Source organism: Schistosoma mansoni, chromosome 5, assembly GCF_000237925.1.
Source record: "Schistosoma mansoni strain Puerto Rico chromosome 5, complete genome".
Classification (NCBI taxonomy): Eukaryota; Metazoa; Platyhelminthes; class Trematoda; order Strigeidida; family Schistosomatidae; genus Schistosoma; species Schistosoma mansoni.
The window spans coordinates 4,549,837-4,572,491 of NC_031499.1; the positions used below are offsets into that span (position 1 = coordinate 4,549,837).

General features: G+C 33.6%; 1 protein-coding gene across 1 annotated transcript in view; it reads left to right on the top strand.

Annotated features, from left to right (window-relative positions):
* Nucleotides 1-943: 943 nt before the first annotated feature.
* Smp_145680 (hypothetical protein) overlaps nucleotides 944-22,655 on the top strand; it is a gene marked incomplete at both ends in the record, with an annotated part of 48,436 nt that continues 26,724 nt past the window's right edge. Inside the window, 4 exons of the mRNA XM_018797695.1 lie at nucleotides 944-959; nucleotides 4,271-4,613; nucleotides 14,834-15,336; nucleotides 17,973-18,120. Coding sequence (XP_018652712.1) covers nucleotides 944-959; nucleotides 4,271-4,613; nucleotides 14,834-15,336; nucleotides 17,973-18,120 — 1,010 coding nt within the window. The remainder of the gene's footprint in view (nucleotides 960-4,270; nucleotides 4,614-14,833; nucleotides 15,337-17,972; nucleotides 18,121-22,655) is intronic.

Here is a 22,655-nt window from a genome sequence, read left to right on the forward strand (position 1 = left end):
TTGAATGACATTCATTGTAATCGCTTTACTCTTTGATGGTTCTGGCTCCATAAAATCTCCATCCTACGATCGCTTTTCATGCTTCTTTGAGAAGTTTCGATGTAATTTCTCTTCTTCAAGACCAGGGTGAAATAACAGAGTTTCCGAAGTTAATCCGAAGTTAGTGAAGATTGTGTCTAATGAGTTTCTGTTAATATGAGTACTACTAGGTTGCTTGTCCGCTAACATTACTCGAAGAACCTATTCAACTATACTATCTGTTTCTCTGGTTATCTAGATGGGATTCAGTCATGACGGATAAGGGAGAGCAGTTGGAGCACTATGGTCTTAGACAAACACATATATAACTTGTTAATTGTTTGGTGGAGAATACCGAACAGTTAAGTGCCTGAAAAACAAAGGGTCAAATAATGTTGAAAGTATTCTTCAGTTATTTTTCATCAGCGAGATCTCACAAAATGACTCACAATGTCGCTAGCCTGATAAGGTTGTGATCGTCTGCTGAGTCTCAAACACTTTGGTAGCACGAATTTCTACCTAACCCGCCTTCTCAAGAAATATGATTAGTTAACCCATATTCATCGGGAATTGGCGACCAAGTTGTGTGGTATCACGTGTAAATCTGTTAAATATTTTGAGGATGTCATCCAGTCGACTATATGAGATCATATTACAAAGAAGTAACTGTAGTTTATGTTATTAGCTTATTGGACATTGAATGTTCATGAACTGCATGCCAAACGCATTACCAAATTGTATGGAGATTAAAAGGATTCAATTCGTTCCTTCTACATCCTGTCACCAGGCAAAATGTATGGCTAGTTTCGAAAGACGACGTACTCTAACACTGTGGGACCTTCATGGTAGCCTTTATCCCGTATCAATCTCAGCAGCAAGGAAGTACCGCCGGATTTGAAGCCGGTGAAGGTTTTGTCGTCTTATGATGGCTGTAATAGAAAGTAAGTCAGTTGGTAGATTTCACAAACAGAGTTATAATCTTGTTTTTAAGTTGCTTTTTTCGTAAAATAACTTTGGAATTCTGGTAATTGCATCAGAAATGTACCCCACGGTTCTTTGGATTACTGTGGAAATAATTCTGCTTTCAAATCATGATAATCTGTACTCCTGTTTTCCTGTTTGCTAGTTTCTCTCATATGAAGGGGAGTGTTAAACAGTAATATGGCCTAAGCGTCTCGATACATTACAATTTCTGCTATTTTAGTGATAGCAGACATCACATATTGCGTTTATCTGGGCATATTTTCATATTCATTTTGAAGCTGGAGATATTTTATTTGCTATTATCAGTCTTTCCATAGTCCACCTTATAAAATACAAAAACCGAGACGTCCAGTGTTGGTTGCAGCTACAAGTAAATAACTTTCTATATGTCTTCGAATATATATGCAGTTGTCTAGGCTCAAAAAGATAATAAGTTTGTATGATACTCCAACTTTGTACTCGTTGAGTCGTGGGATAACAAGTATAGATTTAAATGCATGCGTGGACAGCGAAAATTTTCCAATTTGGCCAATCACTTGTTATGGTTGAATCTCCTGTCCTATCAGAACAGGAATGCTTGCTAGTGGAAATCCAATTATTCCTGCTTGACTCTTAGCTCTGACTGTGATCGACACTGCGTTCTCTGGACATGAATGTCAGGATTTCCAGATAAACGGGCACGAGATTTACTTTTTGAACCAGCTGATGGCAGTCAACTCACAGTGCTTCAGTTCTGTTAGAAAACCGTCTACATCTAGAGTTTCTAGTGTTGCTCAATTACTGTCCAATAACGATGCAAGCAACAATGATATTTTTTTAAGGTTCGTTCCTACTGAAAGTAGGTTAGTAACTTATTCCCTCGTAGTTTGCCGATTTGAATCCAGGGTACTCGAAATACCGTAGGTGTTTGAGACTTACCGAATGTCTGATTTAACTCTTACTCTTGTACAAACATCACCACATGAAGGCGAAGTCGGACATCTTTAAAATGAACACTCAGCCTCTTCAGCTTCCAATATACTAAAGTACTTATAGGTACTACCGGTGGTTTTTATTCGTAGTATGACGTAGGTGAAGTGTTTTTGTTTTCTAAACCACTTTTCTGACCAAAAACATGTCTTCCATAACATTCCGATACAAAAGTACCGATGTTCTCATGAGTTACTGCACATGTTTTTTTCCACTAATATACTAAATCTCATATGCTGTTAGAGTTGTTTGAACGATTTCTACCTCCCAGTCGCCCACACCATGGGAGAATACTTGTTTTTGAGGTATTTGAAGAGCAAATTATATTGGTAGTAGTTTTAATGACCTGGGCTCGTGATTGCTTAAGGCCGGTCTCACATGGTCGTTTTGCAAATAGTTTTTCTGAGTATGCTTTGCACTGTAGCACATTGCTGTGCTATTATTGTGTGGCAACTTGAGTCAGTACATGTATGTCCTCGGTTCTACGTTGCGCATGACTAACTGACTGACTTTTAAGGTCATGCTGCTTGTGGGGGAAACCCGTGGAGAGACTTGAGGTGTGCTGTTCTTATAATCGATACTGGTCGTATAAGGTAAGCACTTCACTGCTGTCACATCTCTGTACAGTCATCAGTACTACATCACCCTCAGACCAAGAGTTTTGTTTATTTTAGTCTCATTCGCCAACCCATCTGTCTGATATAGTAAGACTTGAAGGAACGAGTGTTTCGGTCAACATATCTTGAATGGACCGCAACTAACAAACCCAGACTACATAGGTAGCAACTTCGGTAACGTCACCATCATGTTACTATTATTACCAACATTTGTGGTAATATTAGACGGTTTTTGGGACTATCGTTATTAATTTATACACAGTTTGCCCTTAGTAGTAGACATTGTTCCATAAATATTGCGAGACTTTTTTTCTAAATTTGTGCATAAACAAACCTGTTGTTACGTATACTACCATTTTGCAGAGCATAAATCATAATGGTTATTTGATATATGTAATACACTCCTTTGACTATTAAAACTACATTCGTGTTAACTCAAGTCAAGTAAAAACTGTTCTTGAGTTTATTTGCGTAAAGCGAATTGCTTTGCTCGAGAACAAATGACTAAAGAACAGTTTTTCATTGAATTATGTTAACCAGTGTTTTGGTAGATTCATTAAGCCATATAACGCCATGAAATAACCAGCTTTTTGGAAGTGATATTTCTACTTAAAAAAGTATCCTGAGTATAGAGTAGTTGCTTGACTAGAGTTAGCTAATCAGGTAGTGTCATTGTATTCTAATTCTTTGTACAACTAATAATTTTACTGATTTTAAAACAGAGTTTTCACATTCGCCAACATGGTTCAAATCAGAAGTGATACATGCATATATTGGTCATAACCAACGTAGTCTACCAAATGTGTTAGCCCGTTCTCATACCAAATTAACATGACGAAACAAAACTAACAATGTGAATATTAAAGAAATCAGAGTACTGTGGTAGCAACGACAATCGGAAAAACAAAATATCGAAAAAGGATAAACGACAAAATAAAAGGGCTGTATGGAGGAAGCATACTGGCTGGAAAACTCATTCCTTCAGGTCCTATCATATCAGAGTAGGGGGGGGTTGGGGATGTTGGAACCAAAAGTAATAAATTCTTGATCTGAGGGTGATATAGCACTGATGACTGTATAGAGGTGTGACGGCAGTAAAGTGTTTACCTCAGACAACCAGCATCTGCAGCAAAACTGCCTTCCCTAAACGAAAGATATTCCAGAAGATCATTCCTAAAAATAACACACCTTAACTTTCCCTTTAAATTATCGACGCTGGCGGTAAGGATTTTACAGTATAATGCTAACACACGAAAAACTACTCACAAGAACGCCATGTAACTGGCTTCAGGGAGTTGCTCTTTGGAGTATGTTGTCACGCTCTCAGGTTGTTAAGACCCTTTCTTGACCCAGTTTCCTTATCAGGCACCTGAAAAAGTACCCTCCCACGTCATGGGGAGCTGAGAAATAGAAACCGCTCTAATACTCCTATCAGGACACAAAATGGATTTGATACATACTTCTAGCCTAACATAGTTTAACTTTTACGATATTTCAAATTGAATTATCTAATCGGCTTGTCTGAGAATTCTTCATGTTCTGTTGTTTGTGATCGTCTCTCATTGTTCCGCTTACTGAAAATACTCAAGCTTTATAAAAGTAATTTCTAAGTTAATCAAATAAAAGTTTTACTTTACTATTAATCAGTAATTCTTTATTTTTTTCTAAAATTGTTTTTACAGCTTTATTACCTGGAATCCAGTCATTTTTGTCAGTGGATCTAAGCACTATACAATTACCTCCTCATGTAGAGCAAAAACGTCAGAGATTCCTTGAACTTATTGAAGTTCTTAGTTTAGGACCTATACCCCCATTACCGAAAAATAGTCATATTACAACAAATCCTGTTACAATCAACACTGTTCTTGCTGGATGTCATGGTGGTGGTGATATTAATACTACTAATACCGTTACCACTACTAATAATAATTGTAATGTGTCAGTGTTACAAAGGAGACCATTAAGTAGCAGCATTGCACGTTTCTTTTCAAATAAGCGTCATTCTCTTCCTCCTACGATAAGTTGGTAAGTTTTTGAAATACTTATCTTTTTTATCTGTTGATGAAATGACACTTTTTAACTAGATTGAATATTGTCCATTAATTCGTTATTTTGGTTTTAAAGTAGTGTCTTTTTTCTGCTGATATTATGGTTTCATAACAACCCACATATAAAGTTTGTGATGTATGCTGCCCTTTTCCCTCAGCCTTAAGATTTTCTTGACTCAGTATCATATGGCGAAATAGATAGCACATAAGCACTTACAATACATATTTCCCGAAACTTGCTATTCACTGAAGAATTACTGTAAAAGAACATCATACAATAATATTGTTCATTTTTACCAGAGATACATCTTGTTAGGGGACATATTTACGTATCGCTTAAATTGAGTTGCCCATTTTGGGTATATATCTAAAGTTTTCTCTTTGTACATCAATTCTTATCATAACAATTACTCTAAAATGTTTTTGTCTACACAGGCTAGTGTATATTGTTTTTTCTTGTTGCTTATTATTTACCACAATGATAGACTTACATCTCATCCACCAACATACCTTCCTCCCCTGTCAAAGATACTAGACTCTTACTTATATGAACTAGCGTTTGAGATCTACTATCATTACCCTCATCATCAAATCTCAATGTGCTAAAACAGATGTTCTTTTGGCATTCTTATTTTCGTAACATGAAAGAACCTACCTGTTTTCAGTCTTATATTCTCATCACCACATATGCATTCACATTCCCACTCTCTCTCCACTCTTCTGTGATCAAACATCTGTGGACAGTGAATTCAATTAGAAAAAAAGCATCTTACTAGGTGCGATTCGTTATTTTTTATTCTTGTATTGTGGACATAAATTGACTTAAATTTTCGGAATGAAACTCATTGAAAGCCTGAGTTTATGTCCTATAAAATTCACTAATTTTCAGTCTATTTCATTGGAGTCAATGAAAATGAATAGCTAAAAATCATATGTTTCTGTTTTCCTTGTGATGAGTCAGTAGCTAAATGTAGAACTACCTGTCAATGAGCGTTCATTTTATTTTCTAGTGAGTACTGGCAAGTATCTGACAATCTGTCTTACTCTCTATTTTAACTTTTCTCAGCAATATTTATCTGTTGTTTTTTTTCCGTCAATTATCTTTAAAATAAGTATGAAGATAATTTGTCTTGTTTAATGTTGTTTCTTCCAGGTAAATTTTCATTTTCTTACGAGTTGCTAGATACACATTCGTTCAGTGTGTGCGTATATACATATATATTTCTGTCTGGAAATATTCAACCATAGGTGTTTCTGAAGCATCGTTGGAACATAATGAGACCACTGAGTTGTGTACTTCTGAAATTCAACATAGTTTTGTGTGGTGAAATGATTAACCCATTAACGAGGCTGCGAAATTCCGTTAACTCAAGTGGCTAGGATATGTTATACCATGTTGTTCAATCAATTGCCTACTATGACACTGTGTTGGTTGACTTAAGAGTAGTTTAAAAGATGCATCATGGTAGCCTGCATAGTCGTTAACTGTTTTGGATCAATCTACGTCGATTAATATAGGTATTCACATTTTAATCAATAAGATGATCCTAATAGGTAATTAAGCCATGTATAACATGGCCTAGAATCTCCGGTTTTGTGTCGTTCTGTGGGCACCATCATTCCTTTTAAAGCAAATCCCTTGGAATTGGCTTCCCACTGCCATGAATATTATTATTTTCTTTTATCTCCATCTTGGGCATGTCCTCTTTTAATATGCTGATATAAGGTTTAACAACTTGAACCGATACATGTTCCTACCAGGCCTCAGATTGTCTCTTTCATAGAGAAGGATCTTCTGATTATGCAGACGGTCACTCACTTTGTGTCCTCTCACTTTCAACAACACCCCCTACACAACAAGACAGTGAGTAGGACTACCCCGGCAACGGCTATACAGGCGTGGCCACTTAAGATCATTTCGGGAGATAGTGGACTCTCCCCACCACTGGCCGTACCAGGGCATTGGTTGGGCTCTATGACTTTGGCCATCATATCACTCTATAGCTTTTACGATCATCAGAGATGCTTCAAGAGATTATATGACTCGTATTATTTATAAATATATATTACCACTGTCAAATGTAAACTACTTGAAAAGTGAAATTTTCACTGTTTTGTAACGCGCTTACATTGAAAGGAAGCATCTAATAATGGTAGATGACTCATTATCACTATTACAATAGAGTACTAATATTGATGCACAAGTTTTGTATGAATATGAATAAGAAGGACAGGTAAAAATAGTCAGACTGACGATTCTGATCGTTATCATTATATTACCAAAATTAGATGCGTATATAAAAGGAATCGTAACATTTAATATTAACCAAGAGAAAAAAATACAAAAAGTAATTTTGTCCAAAAGAAACATATCAGTGGAGAAAAAAATACAAGTGGTAGACAATAGAATAAAACAGGATAATTGCAACATGCATTATAGAAATGACCATAAATTAGGTGATTATTGCAATTCAAATGCAAACAATAACAGAGCACACATACTTAAAGCCAGTTATGCGCAAACAACTCACGATATGTCATGAATATGTATCAGTCAGGGTTTGGGTTCTGTGCTTCGATGGTTAAGGCATTCGACTTTCAATCACTTTGTCTCAGGTTCTAACACAGCTCCACCTATTTTGGTTTTGGCCACCGGGTAGTATCGTTAGCTTGCGTACCTGTTGAAAGAGTTACAAAGGAGCACCAGATACATCTGCTCCACACAAATCTCATTTGATTTGTGTGAGGGCTACGATACTGCCCGGGTGCCCGAACCGAAACTGGTTTAAAATAATTCAATCAGTTTACGTGGCTGCATGTCATATCAATCTGTCTAGAACGAGGAAACTAAAAAGATGTGAGGCAAAAAAGCGGTAACTTAACAATTATGATGGAAAGCTAATCGTAAGAAATATATATTTGTAATTGTTCATGCTTTACAGTTGTAAGTATCCAGAGCTGAATTGGGGCCAGTCCTTGTTGGGAAATGTGGATCCTCATTGGATGACGTTTAAAATGATATGTAATGGATTCGGTTCTTGTTGTGAAAACCAGCACTAAGAGGCGGGTATATTCAGCTGACGAGTCTTATGTGATATGAGATGCTCATACTGGATTCCACTGCTAACTTCAATCCAACTGCACAGCGTCGGTTAAAAGAAGCAAATGAGGTCAAAAAATAGAAAGTACTAAAAAAAACTTAGTTTTAGGTTTAAAGGGAGGTTAAAGAATGAATACAATAGCGCTATTGCAACCGATATTAAGCCACATCATCCAAGTTCGATAACTATCATCTACATTCATTTCATGATTCCTCAGTCATTGGACTATAGGTTTGAATCCGGTCACTCTACATCATCTGGATATTCATTGAAATGCCATCTTCAGCCCTGGGGATTTTCAGATCAAGATCAAATACGTAACCCTTTTCTTGGTTTTCTGAGTGTTTAATGACTCATCCTACTTTCACACTGATAAGAAGCTGATAAATGTCCATAGAAAAAATGAACTACTCTTCAAATTCTGCTTGTTTATTTTGTTGGACCATGTTCAAATAGTTGAGAGTATTCACAAACTTAAAATCCCTAGTCCATTGATTGATTCGATACCTTTGTTGTCTAGCGACACTGATAAACCTATAGACTAAATCTTAGTTAACGATCGACTGATCTATGTGTAGTCATGTTTATCCAGTCCTTTTGTACTGGATCGAATTCTATAGATGAGGTTGCAGTATAGCCACTAGTCTAGGTGATGTGACATCACATTCACTATTTTCAGATGTCAAGTGGTTGGTGTAGGTTTTATACTTTCGTGATCAAGGCATACCTGCAACACTGAAAGGTGCGACGCTCCATGCGAAATTCGAATCTGTGTTACCCAATCTCACAAGTCTGAGACACTACCACTAAGTGATTTGAGCCGCTGACTGCCTCCAACCACCTAACAACTAAACCTTAGTAAACTGACTTACAAGTTCATAAATTCCTACTATTATATATTCAAATCTATAATGTTATTAATTAATACAGATTATTCTTCTGTTTCGTGCGTATAGGAAATACTATTTCTTATTCAATATAGCTTTGATTATCACATACATACAGACATTATTAATAATGACAATACATGTGTATCCATTTGCAAAGATTTGTAGTGATAACATATCTGTTTATTTAACTAAGATTAAATGTAGGTTTGTTTATTCGAGACATAATCAATTTAGATTTAGAATACATAGAAATTTCATTTATTTTTTATAGATGTACATGTTATCTGATAGTCTGTTTTGTAATAATCCTTCAATGCATATAAGGGAACAATATTGTCTTCACCTAGATCTTTTTCATCAAGCTTTACTCTAATTCTACATTAATATTTATATGCAAATATGAAAAATAACAAACTAATGAAGACAGTTTATGGGTTAATGATAACAATAAAATAGATTGCATAAGGAAACATAATAATTAGACAGTATAAATTGATAGTAGGACGATGACAGGTGTATTATTATTACTACTACTACTGCAGTGAACAAGAACACTGATGGGACAATTGAATGTATTTAAGTACAAATTACAGACTATCTCACTACATTTTGATAACCATACAGCAAACAGTTAATTTGCAAATTAACAACCAATTGTCTCACTCTTCACTGTTCCTTCTGTAAATATCAGTTCATCTTCCCTAATCCCATTGTTCATGTATTTTCCTACCAATTGGGCTTCATTTCAGTTCTTTCCTTATCGGTCTTCTGCCAAAATACATTCTATGTCTAACCATCACCATATACTACTTATATAGATATAAGTAGACCACGCCACACTACTACTACAATTGGTGACAAGAATAACAGTTTAAAGTAATATTTCAATATAGGAAGTAGGTCAAGCATTCAAATTACGTAATAAAATTATTCAGTATAAATCTATAGATATATGAGTATGTATTAGACCAAAGCATAAGGTAAATCTAATGGAAAATAATTTTGGTTCACTTGTATATATTGTCCTTATAGTATTTCATTATTTCCCATGTACATTTATCTAGTTAATGAGATTTTCCCAGTGTTTACCAAAATTCAAAGTGTAACTTATGCACTCAATGTATCCATTAATTTCACCATTTTTATTGTTCGTGGTAGGTATTCGTGTAATTTATCGCTTTTTTCATATGACATAAATAAAGAGAAACTTATGGGTGAAAACTTTTCACACTTGTCCTAACGTCTTTTTTGTAAACTTAAATTTCCATGTTTGGAAATATATGAAATTAGTGTTATTTGTTCTGAGAACAAAGACGATCAACACTTTTTGCTTCTAACATCAAATTGTTGTCCACTAGACTTTTAAGTTACGTTAGTCACTTCTTGTTCGGGAATGTTATGTATTATTTACAGTTTGTAGTACAATGTTATGATAATAATTATTTTGGGTACTGAATTCCACTGTCTTCTTTGATATATAGGCCTTAAGTTCCTTTGTTAATGTTGAATGATTTGGGTCAAATGTTTGAGTTGAAAAATTTTCATTACTTTTCTAAACAGTGTCATTCACACTTTAAATTTAGGTGAAGTGTGTAAAACTTACTTCACAAATCCTAAAAGTATTCCTTATTTATAACTTTGTTTGCCGTTCGATTCTTGTTCTTCATGACTCTTTGGATTTTTATTGTTAGGCCGATCTCTGATCTGATGTGACTGATCGATATTGGGCTTATCGGTTAATACAATAAGTCTATGCTGACATGTCTGTTGATCTCATATTGACACAAGTATTGTTTTTATAGGTAATCTCTAAAATTTGAGAAGTTTCCTCGATCATTTATGGGGGGTGCCTTAGTACTTCTTACTTGTTGGTAAATAGCAGTGATGTTCAAGAGACTCTATAAGTTCTTTCCTGGGAACACTAATAAAGGAAAACTGAAATGTTAATCTTAATTTGTTTTTTCAATGTGTTTAATAAATCCCTAATTGATTTGATTGGTATCCGTATACTGATGTTCTTCAACCTGACAATTTAGTTTGTAAGTGAAATCACCTTGAGATCATAATCTTATAACATAATGTACTTTCCTTATACTTGTAATGATGATTTTAACTAACTTCACTTCTCCTACTATCCTGTTAGATACTCATTGTTTCATTTCTTGAATATTATCAATAATCGGAAGTTACAAACTTTTACGTTCTATGTTTTCTAAGTTAAATGGTTTAATTATGAAACTTTTATTGTCGTTCTAGACATCATCAGCTGATACTTCGTTTAGAACTGAACTTTTCAGTTCATGTTAATGACTTGCTAGGTTTCGTTATCTTTATTCGTCCTTGCATTCCTGTTGAACTCTGATCATGTGATTGGCTAACCTTTAGCGTATCGGTTGATAGATTGGAACTATATCAATGTGTCTACTGATCATCGATTAATTTTAAATATCATGCTTCTAGAAATTCTTTAACATTCTTAAAATTTCTTTGATCCAGAATCTCTCTGTTTTACTAGTCATTTTGATTTTATACAAATTAAACATTGACAAATTTGTGCGTATATTTTCACTGTTGTTTTTTGTTTTTCAATAAATTGTTTCACAGTTGTCTTAATAAAGCATTTGCAATCTTTGTGTAATGTATAATGAGACCATCAAAACGAAGAAATATTACTTGATATATATGTTTAGTATTTATTTTTTTTAAACACATAAACATTGATACAGGTAGGCACCGAATACATATGCGCTACACTCCATCATTCGATTTGTGTGAAGGCTGGAATACTGCCCGGATGTTTAGTTATAGGGTTTTGGGGGATACTTGAGTGTTAATTGAGATCAGGAACCGATCAGTGTTAGACACCACCATTGGAAACACTGGACTACCGTGTCGTCCTAGTATGGGACTCCTCAGCAGTGCGCATCCATAATCCTGCACATTGTTTAACAATATTAACAAAATATACCAAGCAATTAGTAGTTTGCTAGATGCTAACACTACACATTCTAATGTTTATGAAAATAATTACCAGTGCTCTGCAAAATAATTAGAAAACGTAGTAGTGGGGGGTTGAATAAGGAGATAAATACTTAGAGATATTAATTAATAGATGAAAAATTGGAATTGTTGTTTAAAGATTAAGAAGATGGTTTGATAATAAGTCCAACACGAATAACAGTTACTTCACGGAGAGTATATATATATATATATATGTAGTTGAATAGTTAATAATAAAAGAACTAGGTAAGAATAAATAGATGAACATTAAAACTGTGCAAAAACGCTCAAATAACCGAACATTTTATAAAATTTATGAATGTAGACTTGTTCACTTTTGGATGAACCTATGTAGATGGACAATACAGAGAGAGAGAGAGAAAGTTGTATAAACTTATTTTGTGTCCATAGGTCAGGGGTTTCTGGATATGGATTGCAACGATCTCATGAACACTTGAATTTAGAATACTGATAAGATTACCTAACAGATCACCATCTGGCTGGTATATTATTATTATTACTATTGAGTATTTATTAATGCAGATCCATTATGTAAAACTAAGTAGGATGAAATCTTTCCTCATTCTATTCGTCTTCACACTAAATATCTGAATGATAATTTTTCACTGTACATAATGTCTATGATACATTAGTTTTTGTTTCTTTTACTACCATCATCTTATGGTTATTGCTACAAACTACTTTTTTTAAGAGTTTGATACGAAGGGATCTCTTTTCGACGAATTTATTATCAAGCTGTACAATCGTATATATATGAAAATGTTTTGTTAAAGTACTAATTCCGTGATAATAAATTCGTTGGAAAGAGATCCCTTCGTATTAAACTCCTAAAAATAGCCGAAGCTCTTACCATCCATGAGCTCAAACCAGAACTATGCGTACAAAAAAAAGTACGTCTTATCATTATCGTAACAAACTACTTTTCACTATAACTTATTCCATAATATTAAAATAAAGATTAAACAAAAAAATTACACTGATTTGTGTAAAAGGCTGTTCCTTTTCAGTTTTTTTTGTTAGTAGTTTACTACTCTCTGAATGAATTGCGAAAACATGTGCATTTGATAGGTGTAAATACCTAAAATAACATGATATGTGTTTCAACATGTTTGTTTATATTTTGAGAAAAATCTTATGTATTAGTTACCTATTCAGTGCACTTTTTTTCGCTGTTGTCGTTGGTTTAATCTACCGTTTTGTACTAAATAAAAAGCACAAACCATATGACTCATCCAGTTTATGTCAACCGATAAACTGTGGACATTCTGTTTTGTTTATATTGTTGTCTGCTTACTTGTTTTTACTATAAGGGATTAATTAGTGAATTATTACATAGATTCATAAACTCGAAAATATTTTATTTATATTATGTTAAATAATAGCTGAAGTACAGTGCCTTCTCGTGGCGGGGGTGTTGTTTACGAAATCGAGAGGATGAAAAGCGAATGTTCGGCGCTTTAACCGGATTGGTATACACGGAAAGTCCACCTAGGGAAGTTGGAAACCCTGATTCCAAACCAATGGTGCACATGGGCTCCAGTATCCTGAGGGAACAAATGGCGTATGAACCAATCGTTGGTCACCGGTTACCATGAGACTGCATCTCCTTACGAAGCTCCACTGCCTTATAGATCAGACATTTAGGTCAAAGGCTCCAGGTGTGGTCCCCTAAGGAAACTACCTGGTATGGTTTGGGCACACAGACAGTATCTCAGCCCTCACATAAATCGAATGATTTATGTGGTGCATATCTATTTAGTGCCTCCTTGTACCAATATTTATGTGTTTAAATAAATAAATAAACAGCGATAATAGTAATAATAATATTGAAGACGACGGTGACTGTTCACTTTTATGAAATACACATTACTGTCTCTCTCACTTTTTCTTTACGGCGTTCAATTTTTTTCTTCAATAAAGTAATTGTGTAAATGCGATTACTTTTTCGGTAGTTCCAACAATAAATTATTATAAACACAGTTTCATTGCTATTAAAAAGAAATGAATGTCTATATGGGGCAAAGGGAAATATTTCACTTAAAGATTGTTTATTCTCATCTTGTAAATATTTATGTGCTTTTTTTTCTCTCGATTTTTATTAAACAGTATAAAGGTTTCATGTTGATTTAGCTTACCGGTTAAGAATATCGTTAACTACCTTTCTGATGTTGCTATTTTTGCCGAATGAGTACATGATGACTACAAAGCTATAATAACTGTACTCTTCATATTTATGGAGTTGTAAACTTTTAAACACAATAAATGTGTATGACTTAAGCATATAAATTTAAAGCATAGGATCATTTATTCGTAAGGTTTTGTATTTTACTTTTGTTGATGTTAAGTTCTGTAATTAGTCAGTCTCTATTAACATATGTACGTCCTAAGCGGATTCCCACTATATTATCTTTGAGTAGCTAGTTTTTATTAGTGGCTAGCCAGAACGTATATTGCATAGTATTTGAGACTGGTTATTCACTGAGCCACTAAGCTGAGATAACTAATAGCTTATGAGTATGAGTTTTTGTTTGTAAAGGTAGGTGGCTCAATGGATAATAAGTTGAAGCGAAAGTTAATGGGTTTGAATCCGAATAATGAGCAATAATACTGGGATGCAGGTGCATCCAGTTGATAAGTCCCAAGTAGGATGGAATGCTTATTCAGCGCTTCACTAACTGCCTCAACCCATCTATTCTAAATAACGTTGTATGACTTATTTAAATACTAATTCGATTATTTCGTTTCGAGTAGTATCTTTATCCCTCTCATGAATGCAGCTCTAAGTCTATTATATATATATATATATATATATATCTGTGATAAGTATTTCCTCCTTTCACTTGAGAAATACTCTGAGTGGAGTGGCGATCCAATGGTTATGATCTTAGATTTTCAGTTTCCAAGTTACAGGTCCAAACTCCACTCCATCTACTTCGTCTAGGTCAACTAGGTATTATTATTAACCGTCACACGCCGAATCTGACTCAAAGCCAAGTACATCAATCCATACCACGTGGTAAATGAGTTGAATAACATAATACATCTGTTGTCGATTATCTCCCATGAGTTCCTAGATTTTTGTCTTTTCCATTATGTTATGAACTAAATTACTACTCAGTAATGAATACTCTTATGTATAAAGATTCCTGTGTGATTTAATGGTTTTTTTGTTTTTCTCTCTATAGTCCATCACCACCATCTGTTCGCATAGATTCGTTCAAAATACCTGTTACAACAACTTCTGGTACATCAGTTGATAAGAGAAATTCACAAGTTTCCGATGTATTTCAATCATCACTGTCATCATCTGGTCATTCAATCCATGGAATTTCATACGAATCACCATCAGACAATAAATCTGTGTATAGTTTTGATAGAACACGAAATTCACTTATATCATCTTCAGTTTCATCTACTCTCCCGCCTCCTTTACCACCAAAAAAATCTCAACTACATAAGTTATTTTGTAAATTAGACGATCCGTATGAAGTACCAAAACATGCCACAACAGTATTATTAACTAACACCAGCACCACTACTGCCGCAGAATCAGTAACCTGTTTAACATCGTCATTATCAGCGTCATCAACAATCACACCTATTCGTTCGAAATCATCAATTACATCCACTAACGAAATGTTGTACAGAAAGAAACAATTCAATCGATTGTCACTATCACCTCAATTAGGTATGTCTTATCGTATTTATGTATGTATGTATGCATGTACGTTCATGTGTGCGCATGTTTATGCATCACTAGAAGATGTTGCCTTTTACTATTTGATATTCTTTTGACTGACTTTTTCCCCATTCGGATATTTACGTACTTGACTTTTATTCAAACTGCTGGTTTGCGAACCAACGATACTATCAGGTTGACCAAACTGATGTAGTTGGAGTGTCATTTGAATCTGCAGCTTATTTGGTGAATTTCGTACCATTTAACCACTGAGCCACCGTTCCACTTTGATATTCATTACTTAAAATAAGTATATTTTGTTCTTGTGCTTTCTACTAAATTCCTAAGGTTTATAACTCTTTAGTTATCAACCTGCTTGTACGACTTCATATTATCAAATTCCTTTTATTAGTTCCTATGTGATGAATATTTTTCTAATTCATGTTTCTGCATTGACCTTTTCCTTGTTATTTGATTGGTTGTTCTCACTTTTAGTTTAGCTCATTTTCCTGTATTCCTCCTAGGTCATTGTTTGTTACGATGTGTACATTGTGGTGCGATTTCAACTTTGATCTCTTCAATACCAAGCTTATTCTGAACTATTTATTACTCTTTCTGTCTCCGATCACTTTGCGTATTTTATAGCTGAAGTGTTATGTACCAGTGATCGTGTAGATTGAATTTGTTATTAGAAGTATATCTCAATCGTTTGTAATTAGGAGTTAGCATAGGCTATACTGAAAAATTACAAAACTTTTCATGTTTCAATCATTATTTTGATTCTTGTGAACATTGACAGCAAAATAGAACAAATTTGTTTTCGTTAGATTCCAAGCTTGTGTTCTTTCCCATCAATTCAGCTTTGTTTTCACACCCATATTATTTGATCTAAATTTAACAAAAACAGTGAAATACATTTATATCGTTGATTGATTATGAAAAGTTTATCATATGATTAGGCGACTGATATTGTTCAGTTGTTTTTGGCGTTTTACAAATTCCATTATTTCAATCATGTAGTCTTTTCGGAAATTAGTGTTATCGTTTAATAAAACTGTTGACATTTATTGTCAGTTGTTCATTAGCAGAATTTCGTAGTCAATTTGTTTAGTAGTGATTATTGACCTTGCTTCATATGTAAGTATGCTTACTATTCCATTTTCAGTATACATTTTAGAAGATTGATGTTTTTGTTTTCAATAACTCGAACTGATTATTTATTATTTATTATTGTTTAAACACATAAATATTGGTACAAGGAGGCACTAAATAGATATGCACCACATAAATCATTCGATTTATGTGAGGGCTGAGATACTGTCTGTGTGCCCAAACCATACCAGGTAGTTTCCTTAGGGGACCACACCTGGAGCCTTTGACCTAAATGTCTGATCTATAAGGCAGTGGAGCTTCGTAAGGAGATGCAGTCTCATGGTAACCGGTGACCAACGATTGGTTCATACGCCATTTGTTCCCTCAGGATACTGGAGCCCATGTGCACCATTGGTTTGGAATCAGGGTTTCCAACTTCCCTAGGTGGACTTTCCGTGTCCACCAATCCGGTTAGAGCAACGGACATTCTCTTTTCATCCTCTCGATTTCGTAAACAACACCCCCGCCACGAGAAGGCAGTGAGTAGGACTTCCCTGGCAGTGGTTGTATGCACGTGACCATGTAAGAGCATTTCTAGAAGAAGAGCTGACTTTTCCCACTCTCGGCCGTACCAGGGCATTTAAGGGCGGGCTCAACCTGATTGATTTCTTTCCATTACTATCAACTTTTTTTTTTAAAAAGTCGTAAGTTGGCCGAGGTCTTCAATCCGTCAACGAAATCCTATATTAATATGTATTAATCTTATTTTGTGCAAATATAAGCAGATCAAAATCTAATATCAGTCCATAAAACCATTGACTATTTGTCTGGGCTGTGTTGTTAAATTCAGACGGAGTCCATGTGGTAATCATAACCAGTGGTTGGAGACGTTGAGTTACATGGTTTAGAATCGGTTTCTCTAGCTCAGGCATATCCACTCTTTATCTTCCCTTAGATCTTGAGTGCCAAATTATTTTCTACTTTATTTCTCGAATCATGTTTTTTTTTCAAAGTTTATATAAGAGGTTTTGTACATATATATGTCGTTTTCATATGAATAAGTGTCATAAGACATTATTCTTACATCCTATTCAAGTATATTATAGTCTTATCATTTAATACTTTGCATATAGATTCAGCAAACAAAAGAAATTATCAACTTGTCACTTTGTATATAATTAGTATGCGTAGTGGGCGTATAATTTCTGGATGAACCAATCAGTTTTATAATAAAGACATTTGTATTTTGGTCCGAAATTCATCCATCCATACGACTAAACAGCAATTTAGCACTATGGCTGACGTTGTTCCCAATTTCTCACACTTATTTACCACCCTATTTTTTTTTACCAGAAAGCGGTTGATGTTTCTCAAAGTCATTGTAGTGTATCGCTGAGAGATCCTTCATAACTTATAGTCTTGCCACTCGTACTATGTTTTGGTTAACACAAAACTGTTTTTAAAATGAGAATATGTCTATTATTATTTTTATTATCGACTGTTATATCTCTTTACTTATTTTTTATTTTGTTAAATTCAACTTTCCACCCTAGAAATTATTCAAGATAAAAAAACTAACTCAACTGTTCCACATGATTGGCTTGACAATAATGCTGCAGTTAGTGAAGCGACGAGAACTCTAGTCGATTCAATGGGATTATCCGATACAATTGATACTATCAAACAGGATAGAACATTAATGTAAGCGTTTATACACATTTATTTAGTGTTTTGTGTGAATAACACAGATTCTCACTTGATAGTATATACTGGTATCATGATTGAAAGAAGTTTATCATATTAGTTTGGAGGGTTTTGTGTAAATTGTTGGGTTTTACCGTGTATATCACTAACTAACCTTAGTTGGGAAACATTGAAAACCAAGAAGTACTAGATAGTTGTTTTTTCGTAATTTACGTTCACGGCTACATTGGGGATGGTGTGACGCAAAATTTTTAGGTCTCGCTGCTTGCACCTTAACCTTTAAAAAATTACTAACTCGTCATTTGATGGTTTACATTTCTAACTCCAATTGATTCGCAATATAGCACAATCGTTTGTATAGTCCCTTACTGAAATGAAACAGCTTTTCAATACTTCCTGATTTTCACTGATAATCTAACTATGGTCAGTCAATGATATAAACTATAAAATGTTTGCTATTCTTCGAAAAATTCGAGTAACTAATAAACAGAGATCATTGTATTTGTCTGGAACTTTAATGGACGTTAATCGTATGACAGACTGTTAGAAATGGATTTATTAGCTTAATCGTTAAACATCTTCAAGTGTTTTATTCGCTTTACTCAATTTAAATAATATGAACCCTAATTTTACAATTTTAATGATGTATTAGTTTAGTTCAATCTGTTTTTCTGTTTCAAATCTTGTATGTTCATATATGTATATGTGTGTATGTGTGACAGAAACAGAGATAAAGCGAGATTCAGAGAGAATGCGATAATTTTCAGTGTAACATATATATGTATATACCTGTTGGTAAGTGAACAATAAACAAACTTATACCTTCGCATAATTTTTATTACCTTCAAATATATATTCACATCTAAGCTATTGTTAGTCTTTTATTAGGGTTTATGATGAATATATTACTTATAAGTATATATATATATTGATTGACATTTTTGAAGTTATTCAATGTTCAATTATCAATGATAAATAGTTTTTCATGATTATAGTATTTCCATTTTGTTTTATTATAAAGTGTTTACTGTCCATTATTGACGTCATTTGAAAATTTAAGCAAATTATATACGTTAATTATATTGTTTAATGTTATGTCCCGATAACAATAGTGAATGATAACTTTGGGACCCGTTTATGGACCAATATTATGTGTATATTTTTATTGTATAATTGTTAACTAACTAAACTATTCATATTCGCGTCCCTCTTATTATAAGCTTTATTTTGACTCATAGACTATTATTATGCGATTCATCATTCTTGAGTCATCCTTAGTCTATGAATTACTGCCTCCCACATTCACAACCACATTTGGCTAAATCTTGTACAAGTGTTATTTTCTATTTGATGGTGCGATGTGGTCCGTTTAATTGTCATATAAACCCAGTATGCTTGAAATAAATGATTCATACTGCAGAGGCTGAAATTAGTGTTTTGGGCTTAACTGGCTGGGCTAATCAGAAGCAGGACCGACAAGTATTCTAGACTGCTCGTACAGTTGCCGTGTGTCATTGGTTCGATCGATAATTCGCTGCTCTCTGATTGACGGTCTTAACACGTCATACGTTAACAGGGCATCCACTCGGCCACAAGTTATAACATTTAACATATACTTACTGTTTATTAATTACTACTGATAGGAATGATAGTAATATGAATGCCTACACTAATGATAATAATAGTAATTATAATTACTATTATTTAATGATTATTGAACATTTTATTATTTTATATAGTCTCATTTGTCAGTAAATTCAAGTATTATGTTTAGATGTTGTTTTCTCGCTCTTTACACGTTTTTATTATCCCTCCTCTTACTTTATATGTTTATGAGTGCCCCTGTTGATAGTTGTATTTACTTCCTTCATGGTTCTCATGCCCTGTTCATGACAAAATCGCATTAAATTTTAACAGATCCTTTCTTCGTGTTTTTTTGTTTTTCTGATTAGAATATTTTCTACTTTACATTACACCAGATGTATCTTTGATGTATTCACAGTATTCTTATTTCTTTTATTAAATACGCATATCTCATGCCTGGACATCAGTAATATTAGATCAGGTCTTTCCAGCTCTGACAAGTGAACCCTCTTTATCTAAGAATCCAGTTTAGGGATCAAAAATTAACTTTTCGTTCTTAATAGTAAACTAAATTTCCAGACTTCTTGATGATGGAAGTGATTATTTTGTACATTAAATACAAATGACCAAGATTCAAATGTTAATAATAATGTCTACAAGTAGTTGTATTCCTACAAAAAGACTTTCAGTCTCGAGTCACTACCTTATTTCAAATATCTGATTAATAGGAATGTAATTATCGATAACAAGATATGATAGTATTTCTAATGAGCAATTAGACCTTGATGCTCTAATCAGTTTAGAGAAGTGTGATTGTGATTTTGACGATGGTCATGCCATGATGTGGCATCACCCACAAAGTTATTGACTGTTGAACTGTGTCATGCAGGTAGGTACATATTGTTTAGTTGGGATCCACACGATTACTGCGATCAATAGTTTTAGATCCTGATTGACATAACGCCGAATCAATCATAGAGGCGCATATTCATTCACTCTTTGCTTCCCTTTAAATCTTGAGTTTTAAAATTATTTTACTCATTTTTTTTCCTACAAATCCATTTTTCTCGAATCATCATATTATCCGTGGTTGATGCTCTTTACTACCACTAAATACTTTATTCTCATATCTCCCATCAGTTGTCCTTTACATCCTTCATGACTCTTCCAATTCTCAATTCTTTTATGTTTCTCTTTTTTTTTCAGTTCAATCTTCTAAACTTTCTTTTGATAGACATTCTGATTAGTGTTGCATGCTACTGATTTTCGTCGACATAGCATACGCCACACTTCTACTATAACATTTATTTCATTTCATTATGGCGATATCGTTTGGTAACGTGAACCTATGCACATATTTATAACAAGTTTAATGTTGCCTAAGACTGACTGAAGTTAGTGTTTCGCTGTAACTATTAATTAGTAATAATTTTATTCTTTTACTTCATGGGTGATTATTTCAAAGTAATGACTCCTTTAGTCTTAAACAATCTTCCTAGCAAATTGAACACTTTCACTGTCTACCGTAAATTAAATGGTAACATTTTTTATTGTCTATGTATTAACCAATGTTTAGTAAGTCAGTTAAATCAGTTGTTTGCAGCATAAAAGATTTTTCATATCTCTAGGTGATATTCATCTACGTATTCCATAGTTTACTTGTTAGTTTTATTTATTCTATGTTAAACTAATCTAGTTCTTTAATTGAAAAACTTTTAAAACATCTTGACATGATGGATAAAATTTATAGCTCAATTGAATTATTTTAGTGTTATTCATCTCTCTAATCTAGATAGTTTAATTGGAAAGCTTTCATTGTCGTTTTGTGCAACACCATCAGTGTTTACCTTATAAAAAAGTGAGCATTTTTTTCGTTTTTCTACCAGTCAAATCAGTTTGTCCTGATGTCCTCAATTGTAAATGATTATTCTTGTATGTTTTATTGTCATCAGGTGTCTTTATATTCAGAATTGATTGTTTTCGTCCTATTGACATTTACTAGTGTCGCTGCCTAAATATTTTCACATACACTCTGTACTCAACATTCTGTTGTCTTATTTTACATATAAGAACCACTTTTTTAAAAACAAACTACTTACAGTGTACATTGATTCACTTGTTATTTTTACTAAGTTATATTGTCTTCATTTATTATGTATCGCTTTGATTATGGTTTTGTGTATATTGTGTTTACAATATAGTCAAGTATCTTCTCAAAAGGTATGTACATTACCAATATCAATTTCCTTTTTACAAAATCTAAACTATTTGTTCCAATTTAGTTCAGTTGTATTCAGTGGTACAATTATGATACAATGGTACAAATATGATATATATAGATGGTAATTTATTTCTATTCCTCTTCCATTATGTTTGTTGTTGTTTGCGTTACTATAGCTACTTCGTCGTCGATCTTTTTGTTTGATATGCGACTAAGGGTGGGAGGTGGACATGTACCTATACATATATATGTTTATGTATATAAAGAGGGTTGGCAAAGAGAGAACGTTAACGTTAACCACAATGGTGATTTTTTATTGGCAATATTTACTCTACATATTGCGTATTTTCTGTTTTTATATTGTCAGGATGTAAGGATGAATAATGCTTTGATTATTTCTAAAGATAGAAATTGTTTTGTCTTGTTTATAGTCTCAGGACAACAGAGCCTATAATGGTGCTAAATACATGGTTCGATATAAGAATATTACTTTGATCAGTATAATGCATTTTGTTGTTGATAAATGAACTAAGCGTGGGTGTAGGTAAAAAAAGAGAGTTAGTAAGATAAGCATTTATTGGTAGTCTTAAAAGATGTATCTGTATATAGATCTATTCTTTTTTGTTGTTGGTCAAATTATGTGTTAAACTGAGAGATGAAATACAGTAACAAATTCTGTCAAATATTTTTCGATTTTTTGTTCCTTTGATTCGTAACTAACAATAGT